General features: G+C 41.5%; 1 protein-coding gene across 7 annotated transcripts in view; it reads right to left on the bottom strand.

Annotated features, from left to right (window-relative positions):
- Nucleotides 1–14,967, bottom strand: part of RPGR (retinitis pigmentosa GTPase regulator) — a 55,917-nt gene extending 40,950 nt beyond the window's left edge. For 3 of the 7 annotated variants that reach the window (XM_081793259.1, XM_081793261.1, XM_081793260.1), the window contains exons 1-7: nucleotides 11,779–12,125; nucleotides 9,946–10,071; nucleotides 9,370–9,462; nucleotides 7,853–7,915; nucleotides 5,760–5,918; nucleotides 4,335–4,484; nucleotides 1,074–1,232 (exon numbers count right to left, since the gene is read on the bottom strand). In XM_081793259.1, coding sequence (XP_081649385.1) covers nucleotides 1,074–1,232; nucleotides 4,335–4,484; nucleotides 5,760–5,918; nucleotides 7,853–7,915; nucleotides 9,370–9,462; nucleotides 9,946–10,071; nucleotides 11,779–11,941 — 913 coding nt within the window. In that variant the 5' untranslated portion in view covers nucleotides 11,942–12,125. Of the gene's footprint in view, nucleotides 1–1,073; nucleotides 1,233–4,334; nucleotides 4,485–5,759; nucleotides 5,919–7,852; nucleotides 7,916–9,369; nucleotides 9,463–9,945; nucleotides 10,072–11,581; nucleotides 11,660–11,778; nucleotides 12,149–14,882 lie in introns of those variants that run through there. The other 4 variants (XM_081793257.1, XM_081793255.1, XM_081793258.1 and 1 more) reach the window with 4 other exon arrangements.
- Between the last annotated feature and the right edge of the window lie 520 nt (nucleotides 14,968–15,487).

Below are 15,487 nucleotides of genomic sequence, written 5' to 3'. Positions count from 1 at the left end.
GCAGATCATCTGAGAATTGGATATTATTCAAAATTTGTCTAGAATGCTAACTTTGGGTTACTTGACGATTAAGTGGTAACTTCAGAAACTGTTCATTTCTTTTTGACCAAAAAAAACCCATAATAATTCACTGACTGTATTACCTGTATACTACTCGTCATAAAAAAATCTGATGCTGAACAAATTTAGGGGCAGCAATTTAGTAAGTGTATTATCAAGAAGTACATATATTTCACCGTATTGACTAGCATCCTGAAAAGTGACATGTCATACCAAACACGAAATTCAAAAGCCAAAAGTGACATTGCGTTTAAGGCTCTAACTTTCTTTTATTATCTAGAATTTAAAACTTAACATTTTTTGATGAATTACTATAACAGAACATAAAAATCACAAAGAAATGACCAACTTCTACATTGTGAATATCACAAAGAAAAGAATCATCAATGACATGTAGAAAATAGCATGAACAGGGAAAATGTTTCAGGAAAAATAATGTCAATTTTAGATAAATATGGAATATATATACACACACGCGTGGGCGAGGAAAACGGTCCTTGAAAACAAGCTAAAACAATGTTATCTGCTGCCGTTAAAGGTGTTAAGATCATGAAAATGTCCACTATTCAAACAAAAGATTCAAAACAATTCAAAAAGATTCATTTTTTTCTACTTACAAATTTCTTCCATAGGCCAGGAATGTGTGTTAACGATGGAAATCAAAGGTGGGGATCTTAGTAAAAACCAGATGCAAGGCCAGCCTATGTGAGGTATCTCAGACGGTCAAGCTCATAGAAGCAGAGACCAGAATGGTGGTTGCCAGGGTTGGGAGGGGGAAAGGGTTGCAGCTTATCAATGGGTACAAAGTTTCAGTTGCGCAAGATAAGTTCTAGAGATCTGCTGTGCAACACTGTGTCTAGAGATAACGATACTGTATTACAGACTTAAAAATCTGTGAAGAGGGTGGATCAGGTGTGAAGCTTTCTCATCACAATAAAAGAAAATGAACGTAAATGTTTTTTTCATTAGCCAGCACAGAAAGTTGGGAACGCAGCAGCGAGTTCCACACGTACCTGTGAGAACCACCGTGTGCCCTCCACCACAAGCTACCTGGACCACCTTCTCGGGAATTCCAGGCACCGGCTGGGGCATCCTGTGGTTGCAAAGCAGCTGATTGGGAAGACCTAACTTCCCACTCTCTGGTTCTCCAAACGTGTACAGTTCTCCCTCCGCTATTGAAGGAAAAGAACAGTAGTCAATGATGACAGACCTACGGACAAAATACTGGTCTTTGAGGTACGTGTTCTCACGTTCAACCAAAAATGCATTCAATGACAACTGGATAAATTTAACCTTTCTTGAGATATTCTTACTGCATGGTAAGGAAATAAAGCTAAGGTTTTCTTTTCCCCTTGATTATTCTAACCCAAAATGTTCATGAATTCACAACCATCACTACTAATGAACTAGAAAATGATTTTAGCTCTTTCACAAGACATAGAGAAGACCATCTTACTTCCACTTACTTTTAGTAAAGCAAAATGACTAGACATTAAGCCCACATAGGGACATGGATTTTGTCTTGTCCATTTTGGTATTCCAAGAACCTAGCAGTGTCCAGTATATGAAATATTTAATGAATACTTGTTAAATGTTTTATGAAATTTGTTTAAAAAAACTCATTTATGTGTGAAGTAAATATGCTGAGTAAGCCTTAAGATAGCAGATTTTACTCAAGTAGATGGCACTTCCTCCAGAAAGATTCTCTTATCAAGGAACTCTTGATGTTTAGTCACTGTCTTGTCCGTACTAGTAGTCTTGACTTGCTTCTGCTATACTTATCACACTATGACTATGAGCTTCTTGAAGGCAGGTACGTTTGTTTTACCCATTTCTGTAAATGGATAATAATTGAATTCTATAAGGTAGGAACTTAAAAATCTTTGTAGATATATAATGTAATCTGACACAGAACATATCACCGCCGGTGTGAGCAAAGAGGGAACACGGTACATCTGATTGCTTATCACTTGCATGTCTCCAAGAGAACCACGATTGACTACGGACCAACCCCGGGGAACGTGGCCCTTGGAGTATTCTTTGTTAGTGCTTGACATTTTTGTTTTGTATACCTGAGGCAGCGATTTATGCCAGCGTGGGTCCTTAGGGCACCTGGTTTCATTGTTGAGGGACCTGAGTTTCAGTTGCTGTGACTACTTGCCAGCAGGTTATACCTACACTGCCAGCCCCCCACAAAGAAGCCTCAGGCCCTGAGAATACAGTGGGCTTCTCTGGGCAGGGACATCACACACACATCCCTGTAGCTCACTGCCAAAGAGAAAGCACGTCCTGTGCAGCCTCAGAAGAGAAAGGACTAGGGAGCGTATGCTAGACTTCTCTGGAAGACAGGTATCTTCTTCCAGCTGTTCCTGCTCTGTATCCTTTGCTGTAATAAATGTTAGCCGTGAGTATAACCTGCTATTGAAGCTTGAGAGTCCTTCTAGTAAATCAGAACTTAGGGAAGTTGTGGGACATGCCTGGTATGCACCACTTAAAACTTGATCAAATACTACAAAGATAGTTGTACCAGTTTTCTGGACTGATCAGCATAGAAAATCAAGTAGCAAATGCCGGCATAGAAGTGTCCCATATGTCAGCTCCCTTCCTCTTTTCTCGTGCCTCTTGCCTCTCACATGAAAGGAGTCACTAAGTCCAAATGAGTTTCTTTCCACTTCTGTCTATAAATTTCCTGCTGTTCCTCACATCTTAACATGGGTGAATTGTATGGTATGGGAGCTACATGTCAATAAAGCTGGTTTTGTGTCTGTTGACTTAAAAAAATTGTTTTTTCATTCCAGCCAGTTAACGTACAGTGTTGTATTAGTTGCAGGTGTACCATATAGTGAGTCAACACTTCCATACATCACCCAGTGCTCATCACGACAAGTGCACGCCTCGATCCCCTTCACCTATTTTCCCCATCCCCACCCCCTCCACCTCCCCTCTGGTAACCAGCAGTTTGTTCTCTATAGTTAAGAGTCCGTTTCTCAATTTGTCTCTTTTTTTCCCCTTTGCTCATTTGTTTCTTAAATTCCACTCAATAAAGCTGTTTTTAAAAAGGCATAAATACAAACAAAACAAAAATGCTCAGTGTAATGCCTGCTGGTTATGATGAGCAATTCCCCTTGTTTTCCTACTGGCCAAAGCAGAGTTTGCTCATAACATTGAATCTGGCACTTTTATTAAAATCTAAATATAAGACCATGCTTTTGCCTGGGGTTTTTGTTTGGACTGTTTTTCCATTTGTGTGCTCTTTTTGTTTGTCTCATAAAGTGAGCACAGACTAGAGCCACCCCACAAGCCCAGAAATTGCCAGTAAGTTGGTAGGTAGCATTGCCCCAAGGAACACAACTAATTGTTCATTCACTCCCTCCCTCATTCGGTGATATTTATTATTAGCTTGTTCGAGACACAAGCTGATATAGTGGTGAACAATGCCAGGTGAGTTGGGAGTTTGCCCTCTCTTGGTACCATGATGCTACCAAGTCATTGGTAGATCTGGAGCCACCGGGATGGGTCAATAAGCACTTTCTAAATCTGAATCTGATGTGCACGAAAAACGGAGTAAATGTATAAAACAAAGATTTAGAGATATGTAAGAGGGGCCACAAAACTACTTCCTCTAGGTGTTTTCGTGCTTAGAAAAACCTCTGATAAGATGGAAGGATCATACTTCAATACTGCTGGTGTTGTGCAGATGAAAACATTTTAAATATTTTAACTAAGGCAGAAAGGGTTGCCAGGGAGCCCTGGAAAGGGAGAGACTGGATACTGAGCAAAGTCCCAGCAAAGGAAATCATATCCCATACTGAGCAATCTTCTTTTTTCATCTACTCTATATCCCTGCTCTCACAGTGAAAGCCTGGGACTCTCTTGCTGAAATAAAAGCAAATTATCAGGACAAGAGTAGAGTAGGTCGAAGTATACAGGCAAATGCACCCAGGGGAAACCGGCCCATAGGTCTCATTTCCAACGCCAAGGAATCCAAGAAGTTTGAGAACCAAAGTTGAGAAGAGTTTCTAACATCTGCATTTTGTTTTTCTCACAGACCTAATATTCACTGAAAAGTTAGCCTGTCAGAGTGAGCTTGAAATTATAAACTCTCATCACTAAAAGGGAGAAACACTGTGACCCAAAACAGGCCAAAATTATTTCATTAAATAGACGGCCATGGCCTCATTTCCACAGAACTGTAGAATGTTAGCTCATTTTATTATTGAGTAAACACTTAGAAATGGGAGAGACCATGATAAATCCAAAATGTCCTTTCTTACTTGTTACAAAAGCTGAATGGTAATATCCACAAGAGATCCAGGAAATAGGCTTCCCAACGGTCACTTGCTGAGGGACACACACATTAGTTACATCTTTTAAACCAATTTGCCCTTCAGAATTGTCACCCCACATAAAAAGCTCGCCATCCTCTATAAAGAAAACACAAGGAAGAAGGTTTTAAGAGGTAGCAATGCTATCAAGTCACTCTATTTCCAACACACCATTGATTTTTTAATTTAGAAAAACTACGTGTCTTGAGAGAAAACGCTAAGGTATTCACACCAGCTAGCTACTTAAGAGTTCAATTTCTATTATGAAATGCTTCTACGAGGTAAAGGACAGAGAATAATGTGATGCAAATCGTGTCCATATCTTGATCTCACTAGCAAAGACAGAGTGTTTTTCCCTACAAGAACCTTTTCCTAGTGTGCCGTCTCTAAACAGAAAATGGTTCCTCCTTCCAAGCAGTCTGCCTGCAGCTGAATGACAGCATGACTGGCACTGGACATCTCCTGGGCAAGTCCTAGGTCAAAAGGGCCTGGAGGACCTTGCTCTTGAGAGCACTGTGAAAAATGAAGTTTTAAAGGAAGACAAAAATACATAGAAATATATTTCACTTTTTTAATATAATTTATACTTGAAAACATGTAACACAGCTCCAGAGAATTAGGACATACAGCAAACCCTTTCTGACAAGGGTTTCGATGGAAGAAGAAGTTAAGCTGGGTATGATACTTTAGAAAGGAAATTATCAAGACCTATGTCTGTTCATTAAATTGAAAATTTTTTAAATCTCTGAAGTGGTGTAATAATGAGGCAAATAAAAGGAAAACTGAGAACAAGAACCAAAAGAAGGACGTCAAATTGCTAAGTGGACGGCAGACAGAGATGGAGGCGTGAGGCTGCGGCTCTGAGCCTGGCCTTCCTGACAGCCAGGAGCCGGGCGGGAAGTCACCGGCTCTGCCGACAGGAGCCCACAAGCCTGCCGGCAGCTCCCTCACAGGCACCAGGGAGATCTTGGCTCCAATTTTGAAGACATTTCTCAGATGGGCTTTCGAGAGGGAGGCCAGAGAGATACAATGACCGTTACAGACCGTATTTTAGTAACATACATCCCATAGATTTCCATGTTTCTGATAGCAACTTCATTAAGCTGCAAATAAAACTTTCACTATACAATGAAGATAGTATCTAAGAACATCTAAAGGAGTAGATGGACGGCACAGCAGCTAAGTGTTGACGTCTGACTCTAAGCACAAAACTGTAATATATGTCATGACTCAAAGTTCGATTTTAAATGTCTTCCGAAAACACAGTTAATGAAAGAAAACTAAATAGCAATGCTGTTGTCAGTTTACTGAGTTGGTAAAACCTGGTCTAAAGGAAAGGGACGGATCCCAGCTTGAAATGGAACAAAGTCTCACCAGTTAGCGCAGCTGAAGTGTTCGATCCAGCAGAGAGCTGTTTAATCTTATGCTGGGAAGTAAAAAAACTAATTAGATGAAAAGTGTTTCTCTCTTCGGTGTCACCAAGTCCCAGCTGTCCTTCATTATTTCCTCCAGCTGCATACACTTTGCCTCCTTCTGCACACGGAAAAGAAAACATCAGTATACCAGAGTCACCATCTTTATAAGATGGGCCAGTTACCAGATATTTCTTCTGTTAACAGTGAAGAAAGATGACACTTTCCTACAATTTGCTGAACTTCAATTCATTGTCAAAAACGAAGCAAAACAAGCAGGGTTATATATTTTTGTGAGATTTCCTAAATCAGTCTAGAGCTTAAGTAGCAATTGAAATGCACAGAATGTGAGGAATATATTTCCTTGCTAATGTAGCAGTTTATTAATTCAGAGCAAAAAAGGGGAAAGTAATTTCCAAATTAGTTTATAATCCAAATCTAACTATTTTAAAAGAGATGTGGTTCATTAATTTTAACTTCCATGCCCATTAAAGTTAAGATATAATATGTAACAAGTAAAATGAGGCAAATCCTCAAAGAATATAATTAGAAACATGAAAACTCTATGTTGTGTAATTATTTTAATTTTCAAGCTAAATAGGAAGGCAGTATAGTATTGTGTTTAGGACAAAGGACTGGAGAGCCAGATTTCCTGGGTATAAACGCCAGCTTGCCACTTACCAGCTGTGTGACCTAGGGCAAGCTATACTTAACCTCTCAGTGGCTCATTTTCCTCCTCTGTAAAATGGGGATAAAAATGCTGCCTACTTCACAGAGTTGTTATAAAGATTAAATTAGCTGACATAAAATTCTTAGAACAGCACTTGGCTCATTGTAAGTACTATATAAATGTTTACTTCATTAATTATGAAGTATATCATGCCTAGATAATAAAAATTGCCAGTAAGCTCTAAAGTAGATTTTTAAAAACATACATGCATTAAAAATTAGTCATAAAAATGCACGTGAAATTAAATTATAGGGGAAACTGAGGGCAAAATCAGCCTGAATCAGTAAAAATTCAAAGAATTTTAGGAAAAAAATGAAACCCAACTGAGGAAGCAAGACTAGCTTTCAAATGGAACATACTAGAAGGCCAAGTGGAATAGGACCACACAATTTAACACATATGGCATGAACAAGAGCTGGTGGAATGCTAAAGCAGTTCAGAGAGCTGCATGAGTCAAAGTTGAATAGCCATGGAAACTTCCATGGAAGAAGACTTATACTGATCTTAAACGGTAAGAACCTGAATAAGAGAAGGACATTTCAGCAAGGAAAAAGTATGAATGAGGGCACAGAGCCCAGGAGAAGCTGGAGGCAGTGAGAATAACCTGAACACGGAAGGGAGGTAGGAAAGGAGGCTCGGTGATCGGTGCCTGGGTTTCCATTTGTTCCTGCAGCATTTGTTTGAAAAGATGACTTTCTCCCCCATTGGATTATCCTGGCACCTTTGTGAAACGTTAGTTGGGCATACGCGCATGGGTCTACTTCTGGACTGTTTTGTTCTGTGAATCTTTGTCCCTATTTTTGCAAATGGCCCACTGTCTTGATTACTGTGGCTTTACGGGTCTTGAAATCAGTAGTGCTAGTCTTCCAATTCTGTTCTTTTCTAAACTCTTTTGGCTATTCTAGGTCCTGTGCTTTTCCATATAAACTTTAAAATTACCTTGTCAGTTTCTACACACACACACAGAGTTTGGATTTTGATTGGAATTGTGCTCACATTAATAGCCTTTCAGGAGCGGCTTCCACTAACCCTCAGAAAAGAGGGAAAGGCAAGACCAGGAGCAAGTGGCCCTTGAGGTGTGCACACAGGTAAGGAGATCTGCCCCTTGACATAATCCAAGAGAAGAGGATTTTCTTCAGCCATTTAACACTGAAATACATATTTTCAAAGGCAAACAAGTATACCAACCATTTACATTTTTAAAAATCCTAACCTTACTGTTGCCAAGGTACCATTTCTATTAACTTTACAAAGTCACAAATGTTACTGCAGTGCGACCTCAGTCCTCAGATAGGGCAGCAAGTCGTACAGATTGAATACTACACCTGTTGAGACTAGGGTGTGGTTCCTTCCACAGGCAGCGAATTTCACTTTTTCAGGTTTTAAAGCTAAAAATATAAAAAGATAGGACAGTTAAACTATTTTATGGTTATGAGAATGATAAATAACCCAGGTCCAAGGGTAACTAAGCCGTAGAAGTAAGATTTAAACCCAGGCCTGTCGGACTCCTGAGTTGATGTTGATGAATGAACCGAAAGTTTTCAGAACTGGCCGTGCATCAGAATAACCAGCGGAGCTTTGAGAATGCAGATAGCTCAGCCCTGCCCCTGGAGAATCTGCACCAGTAGGTCTGAGGTAGGGCCTAGGCATCTACATGTTTTTCAAAACAGGTAATTAATAAGTACTGAGATCCACTGCGCTGTTATGATGCCTCCCACCAACCTCATCTATTCCCTCATCTGCTATCACCATCAGCAAGGTCGCCTTCTACCTCACACAATGAGATGCTACAAGTCCCATGTTCATAGGCATACACCTATGTTAAAGTTCTTCACTCATTCATTTACATATTCAAAAAAATTTACAGACTATCCCTCTAAGTGCTTAGCATAGGGGCTGCAAAGATCACTAGGACAGAGCCTCTGGTGTCAAGGATCTCAGAGTCTAGACAATGCTGTCACCTCATGTATTAGATATTTGAGAGTAAAGATCATAAGGACTGTGAATAAACCCAGGGTTTAGGAGACTGTGCTCCATAAATACTTTTTGACCAAGTAGAATACTGTGAAAGCTCCGTAACAACTTCCATGAATAGCATGGATATGCTAAATTACACTGCAATTTGGAGCTGAAATTAAAAATTTGGCTACGAAGATAAAGAATACTGCTGGTGTCACATTCCAAGGAATCTCCATCACCACTCACGCTTAGCTGATGTCCACAGGTTATAGCCAAACAGAAGTTTCGCACATAATGTCAAGAAAGCTTTGTAAAGGTATTATACGCCCCACGTTTTTGAGGACAGTCCTGATTTAAAATAGTTTGTCCTGTTCTTGTAAGGACACCAGTATTAACCAACCCCTAGTCCCAATGTCTCACTCAGTACATCTACTCACTATGTACCGCAGGGTAAAGTAGAACTTCTAAAACCGGCAATTACATAAAACCATGATGTCCACAGCTTGTTACAAATGAGACAGAGCTCAAAATTCTAATATATTGTATTGGTTGTTCTTTGTATACATAATAACAGTAATATTTAAGTAGGTTTACAAACAGGCAAAATAAAAGGATATTCAAGGGCAATACTGAAGAATCATCACTTCCTTTGTGGTCTTTGGGTTTAAAATCAATGTGATGGTTAGACCCTAACATATAAAAGTACTTCCCAATATCACATAAAAAATAAAGCTAAACACCAATAACGGCCAAGTAAATACTAGAGAATAAAAGAACTAAAGGTTTTTATTTTTAATATGATATTAAAGAACATTACAATCAGCATAAAAGTACTGTATGCAGTTTAAGTATTTCAAGCAATAAAGAAGAAAAGACCCCAAACCTTTGACACACGTTGGCTTGCTAACAGTTGACTTTGATCCTAATCCTAACTGGCCCCAGTTGTTACTGCCAAACATGTAAAGTTTATTATTTCCTGGTGGGAAGGAAAAAGACACAAGAAAGTGAAACATTTTCAACATAAAGTGACGAGAGATGAAGTCATCACAAAGCAATAAAAAAAGCTATACTTAAGAGTTGTATTGCTTTTCCATATTGAAACTGGTTACCTTGCCCAGGTTAAAACGAATTATTTTAACTGTCCATCTACAGATTCTGTTAGGTGTAAAAAGTGTCTAAGATTATACAGTAATCACTTTTGATTATATAGATACAGTAAAATAAATATATTCCAAGAAAGTAGTGTGTATAGAAAATCATAATTAAATATACTCAGGGAATTTAAAATTTAAAACACTCTCTTGATGAATCAAATTGTCAAGAATTCTCTGGTAAAAGAAAGAAAAATCACATTTCTGGTAAAGCAGAGTATATATCCAACATGTTTCAAACACAGCACATCTCTAAGATTCAGGATGCTCTAAGCCTTACTATCCTCTTTTAGGATTTCAATACTAACCTGTAACAACTGCAGTATGTTCATCTCCACAGGAAAGAACTGTAGGTATATCATTTTTAAACCAGAACTTGCTGGGAATATTTTCGGCAAATCTAGTTTTTCCAAAAGTAAACACAGCACCTGAATCTGCAAAAACATACGACAGTTTCTATTTTACAACTTTCACTCCGCGGCCTGTTACTAAAAGACATTTTCAGTAATTTGTCTATACTGACTCCATGTCTCCTGTCCGCTTTGCTTCCACTCCAGCACTGTTTATGCTCTCTTTCTACCTTACTTCAGTCTTATTCCTCAGACTTGATTCGACTTTTATTTATGAAATCTGCTAAATTGCATATATATTATTCATTTACGGGTGTAAAGTAAAATAAATAAATAAATAAGGCAGTCATCGGTTACTAAAAGTCCTGTTGTCCCCAGGTAGACCATCTGCTCCCTGGAATGAGCTGATACAACCCCTGCTGTTAACCCTGGTTGACACCTCATGGTCCAGGCCCTCAATGAAAGCTTTTCTCCACACGTGGGAACAGGACAGAATGGTTTCAGCAGCAGCATCCTGTCAATACAGTATGTTGAGATTTAACGCTCTCAATGAATGAACACTACCTGATCTGTGTAGTATTCACAAACTACTTTGGTTCAGTACCATTTTGGAGAGAGACCAAAAATCTCTACTAGTTCCCAATAACCATTTAAACACATACACACACACCCAGATAGGCCAGATCCAGATTCTGAGGAAATCTCAAGAACAATCACACAGAAAGAAACTAATGGGTACCAAAAAGTAACACACAGCAAACATAAGTATTAATAATAAATAATAATATACAAAAGACTAGACACTATAAGAAATCTTTTGAGAACAACTGTGAGGCGTGTCAGTTCAAACTGATAATTGAGATGTGAGAGGCCAGGTTCTAGAACAGGCTCTGGGTTTTCCTAGAATGAATAATTTTAACTGTTTTGTCCGATTCTGGCCTTCCAGATAGCCGCCCTGATCCCCTCACCACAAGACAGGGTTTGGTGGCTGTGCTCTGTCCACTGGTTTTTACTGTGAAATGGTATTGTCATTTTGCTTACTTTCTAGTATCTCTCACTAGGCTGTGAAGTCCAGGAGGTCAGAAATCTAATCATGTCAGACCCAAGAGCATGGCAGAAAACACAATACATATTTACTTATTTCAGTGAATACTTGATTCTGCTGTAATCCAGTGTTATTTTAAACTCTTGTTCTTGAGCCATTAGTGGGTCAGAAAATCAATTTAGTAGGTCACGATTAGCATTTTTAAAGGGATGTACTATAGAAAAGATCCCAGTACAGACCAAGTGGTTAGAATAAGCACTACTTCATGAAACGTCTGTTTCTGCTACACTATACATATGGTACAGGGTCACAATGTCAAACGTTATTTCTGGAACTGAGGGAAGTAGTCTTCACCGAGCACTCGCTAACAGCTTTTATACCCCACACCCGACCCCCTGGTCACCCACTCTTGACTGCATTCAATACACAACTGCGTCCTGGAGACCTCGAAGGAGGTACTTTGGGAAGTTTATTGGGAGGTAAAAACTGCCCCTGCCTTCGAGAAACTCATCGAAAGCTTCTTTGAAAAGAAAGAAGAAACACAAATACCGCTTCCCCGTGCTCCCCCCCTTCCTTTCTGCTCCTCTCACTCTTGCGCCCGGGCACGGCCTGAACTCCGGACCCAGTCCCGCGGCCGCCGCCCGGGCCTTTCCCCCAACGGGGCGGCCCGGAGGCGGGACCTGGCCGCCCGCCCGCCCGCGGACCCTCCCTCCCGGCCCGCCGCCACCACCGCGGACGCGACTCACCGGGTACCACCTCCTCGGATTCCCCCATGCCGAAGGCGGTGCGGGAAGCCTGCGCCTGAACCGGGAAGGTGGCGGGGGCGACTCCGCGGGGTCTACGGCAGCTTCTCAGCCCCGACGCGGGCTGCGGAAGCCCCCCGGGGCCCCATAGCGACACCCCGGACATCGGCAACTGCCTCGTTCCCGGAAGTCAACAAACAGCCGCTAGGGGCAACGGAGGCGGAACGTTGGGGCGGGAGGCGGGGCGGCCGTTGGGGAAGGGGGGCGGAGGCCTGGCGCCGAGCGCCCGGCGCGGCGCAGGCGCAGGCGCAAACGCTGCGGGCGGGGCGGTAGAGGCCGCGCGCCCTCTGGTGGCCAGGAGGGGAGGGGCGGCCACGCCGTTCAGTGAGGATATGGAGATCCAGGCCCTGCGGGGTCCTGTTAAGGGTAGTGACAGACGTCACAAATATCACCTGCTGTCTCACTCAGGCTGTGTGACACAGGCAAACGTCGACACACAAATGTAATAATACTAGTAATAAGTTACCATCTATAACTGTAAATGAAATAGGCACTATGTTAAATATCCACAAAAGGCATTTGTATCCCCAGCATATAAATCGAGACCTTGCATATACTAGATGCTCATTAAATCTTTATTGAATTAATGTGCCCTACTGCAGTCCTGTAAGGTAGTTAATGTTACTCCCTTTTATGGATGTGGAGGTCATACAATGGGGGAGAGCTGGGGTCTAGCTTAGCCTGCCCAACCTGTCCTTTGAGTGTTCCCCTCTGTCCTCCCACAGAAGATGGCTGAGGTGTGCAATCTGCTACTGACAGAAAATCCACAAAGAGATTCGCCAACAGCAGCACATCATTGCTTTAGAATTCATCCAGAAATGTTGTATTTTTCTACTAACTTTAGTTTCCCATTCATCATAAAACAAAGAGGCACAAAGCCATCCTCCAGGAGGAGTAAATGTATGCACATGTGGTAGTTGTGGCCACGGACTCTAGAAATAAACAAAGCTGGATTCAGGGATCTTGTGTGTACTAGAGCATGTTATTGGCTTTCTCAGGGAGTCTGATTAAAATGGGAAGGAGAGATTAAACTATGCAATACACAATCAAGCGGGAGTTACCAAGAAAGTGTTTACGGGGGAGCATTGACCTAGTGTGAGAGGTTAAGAAATGCTTCTCTAAAGAAACCTCATTAAATCTAAGAACTGAAGAAGGAGAAGCAGGGAGAGGTGAGACAGCTCTGGGAAGAAAGTAAATTGTGGGCAAGGACTCATAAAAAGTGTAGCCCTTTCTAGGAGCTCAAAGAGATAACACTGGCTCATGGCAAAGTGGCAGGGTCTTGGGCCTGTTAAGGATCTGAGATTTTATCCTAAGGACAATGGGAAGCCACTGAGGGGTTTTAAGCAGTGGAGTGACAGGATCAGCCATGTGTATTCCTGGGATCACTCTACCTGGCTGATCTGTGGGGAGTAAATTGGAGCAAGGAGGAGGGTTCAGAGGCTAGTGCAGATAACAGTCACCATGGCTTGGCATATGGTGTTCTGACAAATTTGGAGCAGGCAGATTTGAAAATACCTTAGGAGGCAGAACCAACAGGGAATGGTGTCTGACTATTGACTCTTAGGCAGTGCAGGGCTACCAAATAGCTCTTACAACAACAGCAAAGGGCCCTAAATTATTTTGGGAAAAGGTTAATATTCTTTATGAAAGCATCATAATAGTCACTATGGGAAAATAAGAATTTCTAAACACTTAGTTTAGTTATGATATGCTTCAGTTGTTTTGTTTTTTTTTTTTAATTTCAAAAAGAGAAAGCACATTTTGGTGCCTGAGCATTCCGGAAGGTATTGATGTAGCTCTCCTCCAGGGTTTCCAACATAAGCAAATAGGGGAAGGGTGGTGCCATTCACCAAGATGGGGAACACTGAGGAAAGAAAAGGAAGGGTGGAGTAAAGTAGGTGGGGCGGAGGGAACAGTATGGTTCAGCCTTGAGCACACTAAGGCATCCATCCAACTGGAGGTGCCGAGCTGAGCAGCCAATTGGCAAGTAGGAGTCCCAGATAGAGGCACATATTTGGGGGTGCCTGGGTCTAGGAAGCCTTGGGAAAGACTTCTAGGTGAAAGACTGGCTATAAAAGTGACTATAAAAGACTGGCTATATGGTGACTATAGAAGGAAAGAAAAGAGAGGCTAGGATGAGTTGTGATGAAGGCCAATATTTAATGGCCCAGCAAGAGATGATGAAGCTAAAAAAGAGAGAGAAACCACGGAGGGAGAGCTGGACAGAATAGGGTTTCAACAGGAGGGGTGTGGTCAGTTGTCACGCGACGCTCAGAAATGAGGTAAGGTGAAAGCTGCCCACTGAATTTCGCAATGCAGGGATCACCAGTAGTGCTGAAAAGAGGTGTTTGGGTAGAGTGATGGAGGAAGAAATAATACTGGAGTTGAGAGTGGGAGAAGCTGAAAGGAACAAGTGAGGGTGAACACGTTAGACACAGGAGATTGAGATGGAATAGGAGGGGACAGGAGATAGTATTTGGAGGAGGAGGAAGGGGGGTAGATGGAAGGATTCTGATAAGTTTGGGAAGACTTGAGAATACTGAGGGGCAAACAGGATAGGACAGAAAACACAGGTTCAAGAGAGTGAAAGGATAACCAATAATATAAGGAAGAGATAGCATCCAGATCTCATGTGGAGGGACTAGTCTTAGCTAGAAGGAGAGACAGTATGTTTAGCATAACAAGAGGAAAGGAAGAAAGCCTCCTTGTACAATATACCACTGATATGTACATACATACACACACACACATAGTAGATTATATCTATATAAAACTGATACATATGGTATAGGTACATATCACATATGTCATATAATATATGATAATACTATTTTCTATCTCCGCAGGTTATTGTGAGATACTAGATAATGCACATAGAACTTATACTACGGTGCCTGGACTAGAAAGTAACACTCAGCAATGTTAGCTGTTATTAATAAGGCAGAGTCATCTATGCTCCCTGTATCAGCATAACCCAGGCTATGCTGCATTGTAAGAAACACTCAAATCTCAGTGGCTTAACACAAACAAAAATGTTTTTTCCTCACTCATGCTACATGTCCAACGTGGCTCACTGGGAGGATCCTCTTTCACTGATCACTCAGGGGCCAGGACAACTGACGGAGGTTCAACAGCCTTACAAAGGCACCATTGTGACTCCTGACCTCTTTGGTTGCCATAGCAGGTCAAGAGAGAGAGGAAGCAGGAAATGAAATGTTTCAGGCAACAGGTGACACGTTTGGGCTTCTTACAACCCATTGGCCTGATCCCATGTGCTGTGCCCCTGTGAACTGCAGGCAGGCGGGGAAATGTGGGAGCACCTGAGACATTCAGGGAGTGGTAAATATCTCTGCCACATCCCTATAGGCCGGTGGTTTCTGTGGAATCACCTCCCTCGTGTTGGAGAAGGCAGGGAGTTCTTTTTTTTTTTTTTTTTTTAAATATATGAAACTTATTGTCAAATTGGTTTCCATACAACACCCAGTGCTCATCCCAAAAGGGAAGGCAGGGAGTTCTAAGGTATAACTTTCTGACTCTTGGCTACAGTCCCGTGCTCTTTTCAGTGCCCCTTCCTAGGTGGCTAGCCTCAGGAAATCATGTAGGTATACGGAAGTCATCGCACGTCTGACAATATGCACAACTCTTGGATTTC

This window comes from Panthera onca, chromosome X, assembly GCF_046562875.1.
Source record: "Panthera onca isolate mPanOnc1 chromosome X, mPanOnc1 haplotype 2, whole genome shotgun sequence".
NCBI classification, from domain to species: Eukaryota; Metazoa; Chordata; class Mammalia; order Carnivora; family Felidae; genus Panthera; species Panthera onca.
Note: the sequence above shows the minus strand (reverse complement) of the source record. Positions and strands in the feature narration are given on the sequence as shown.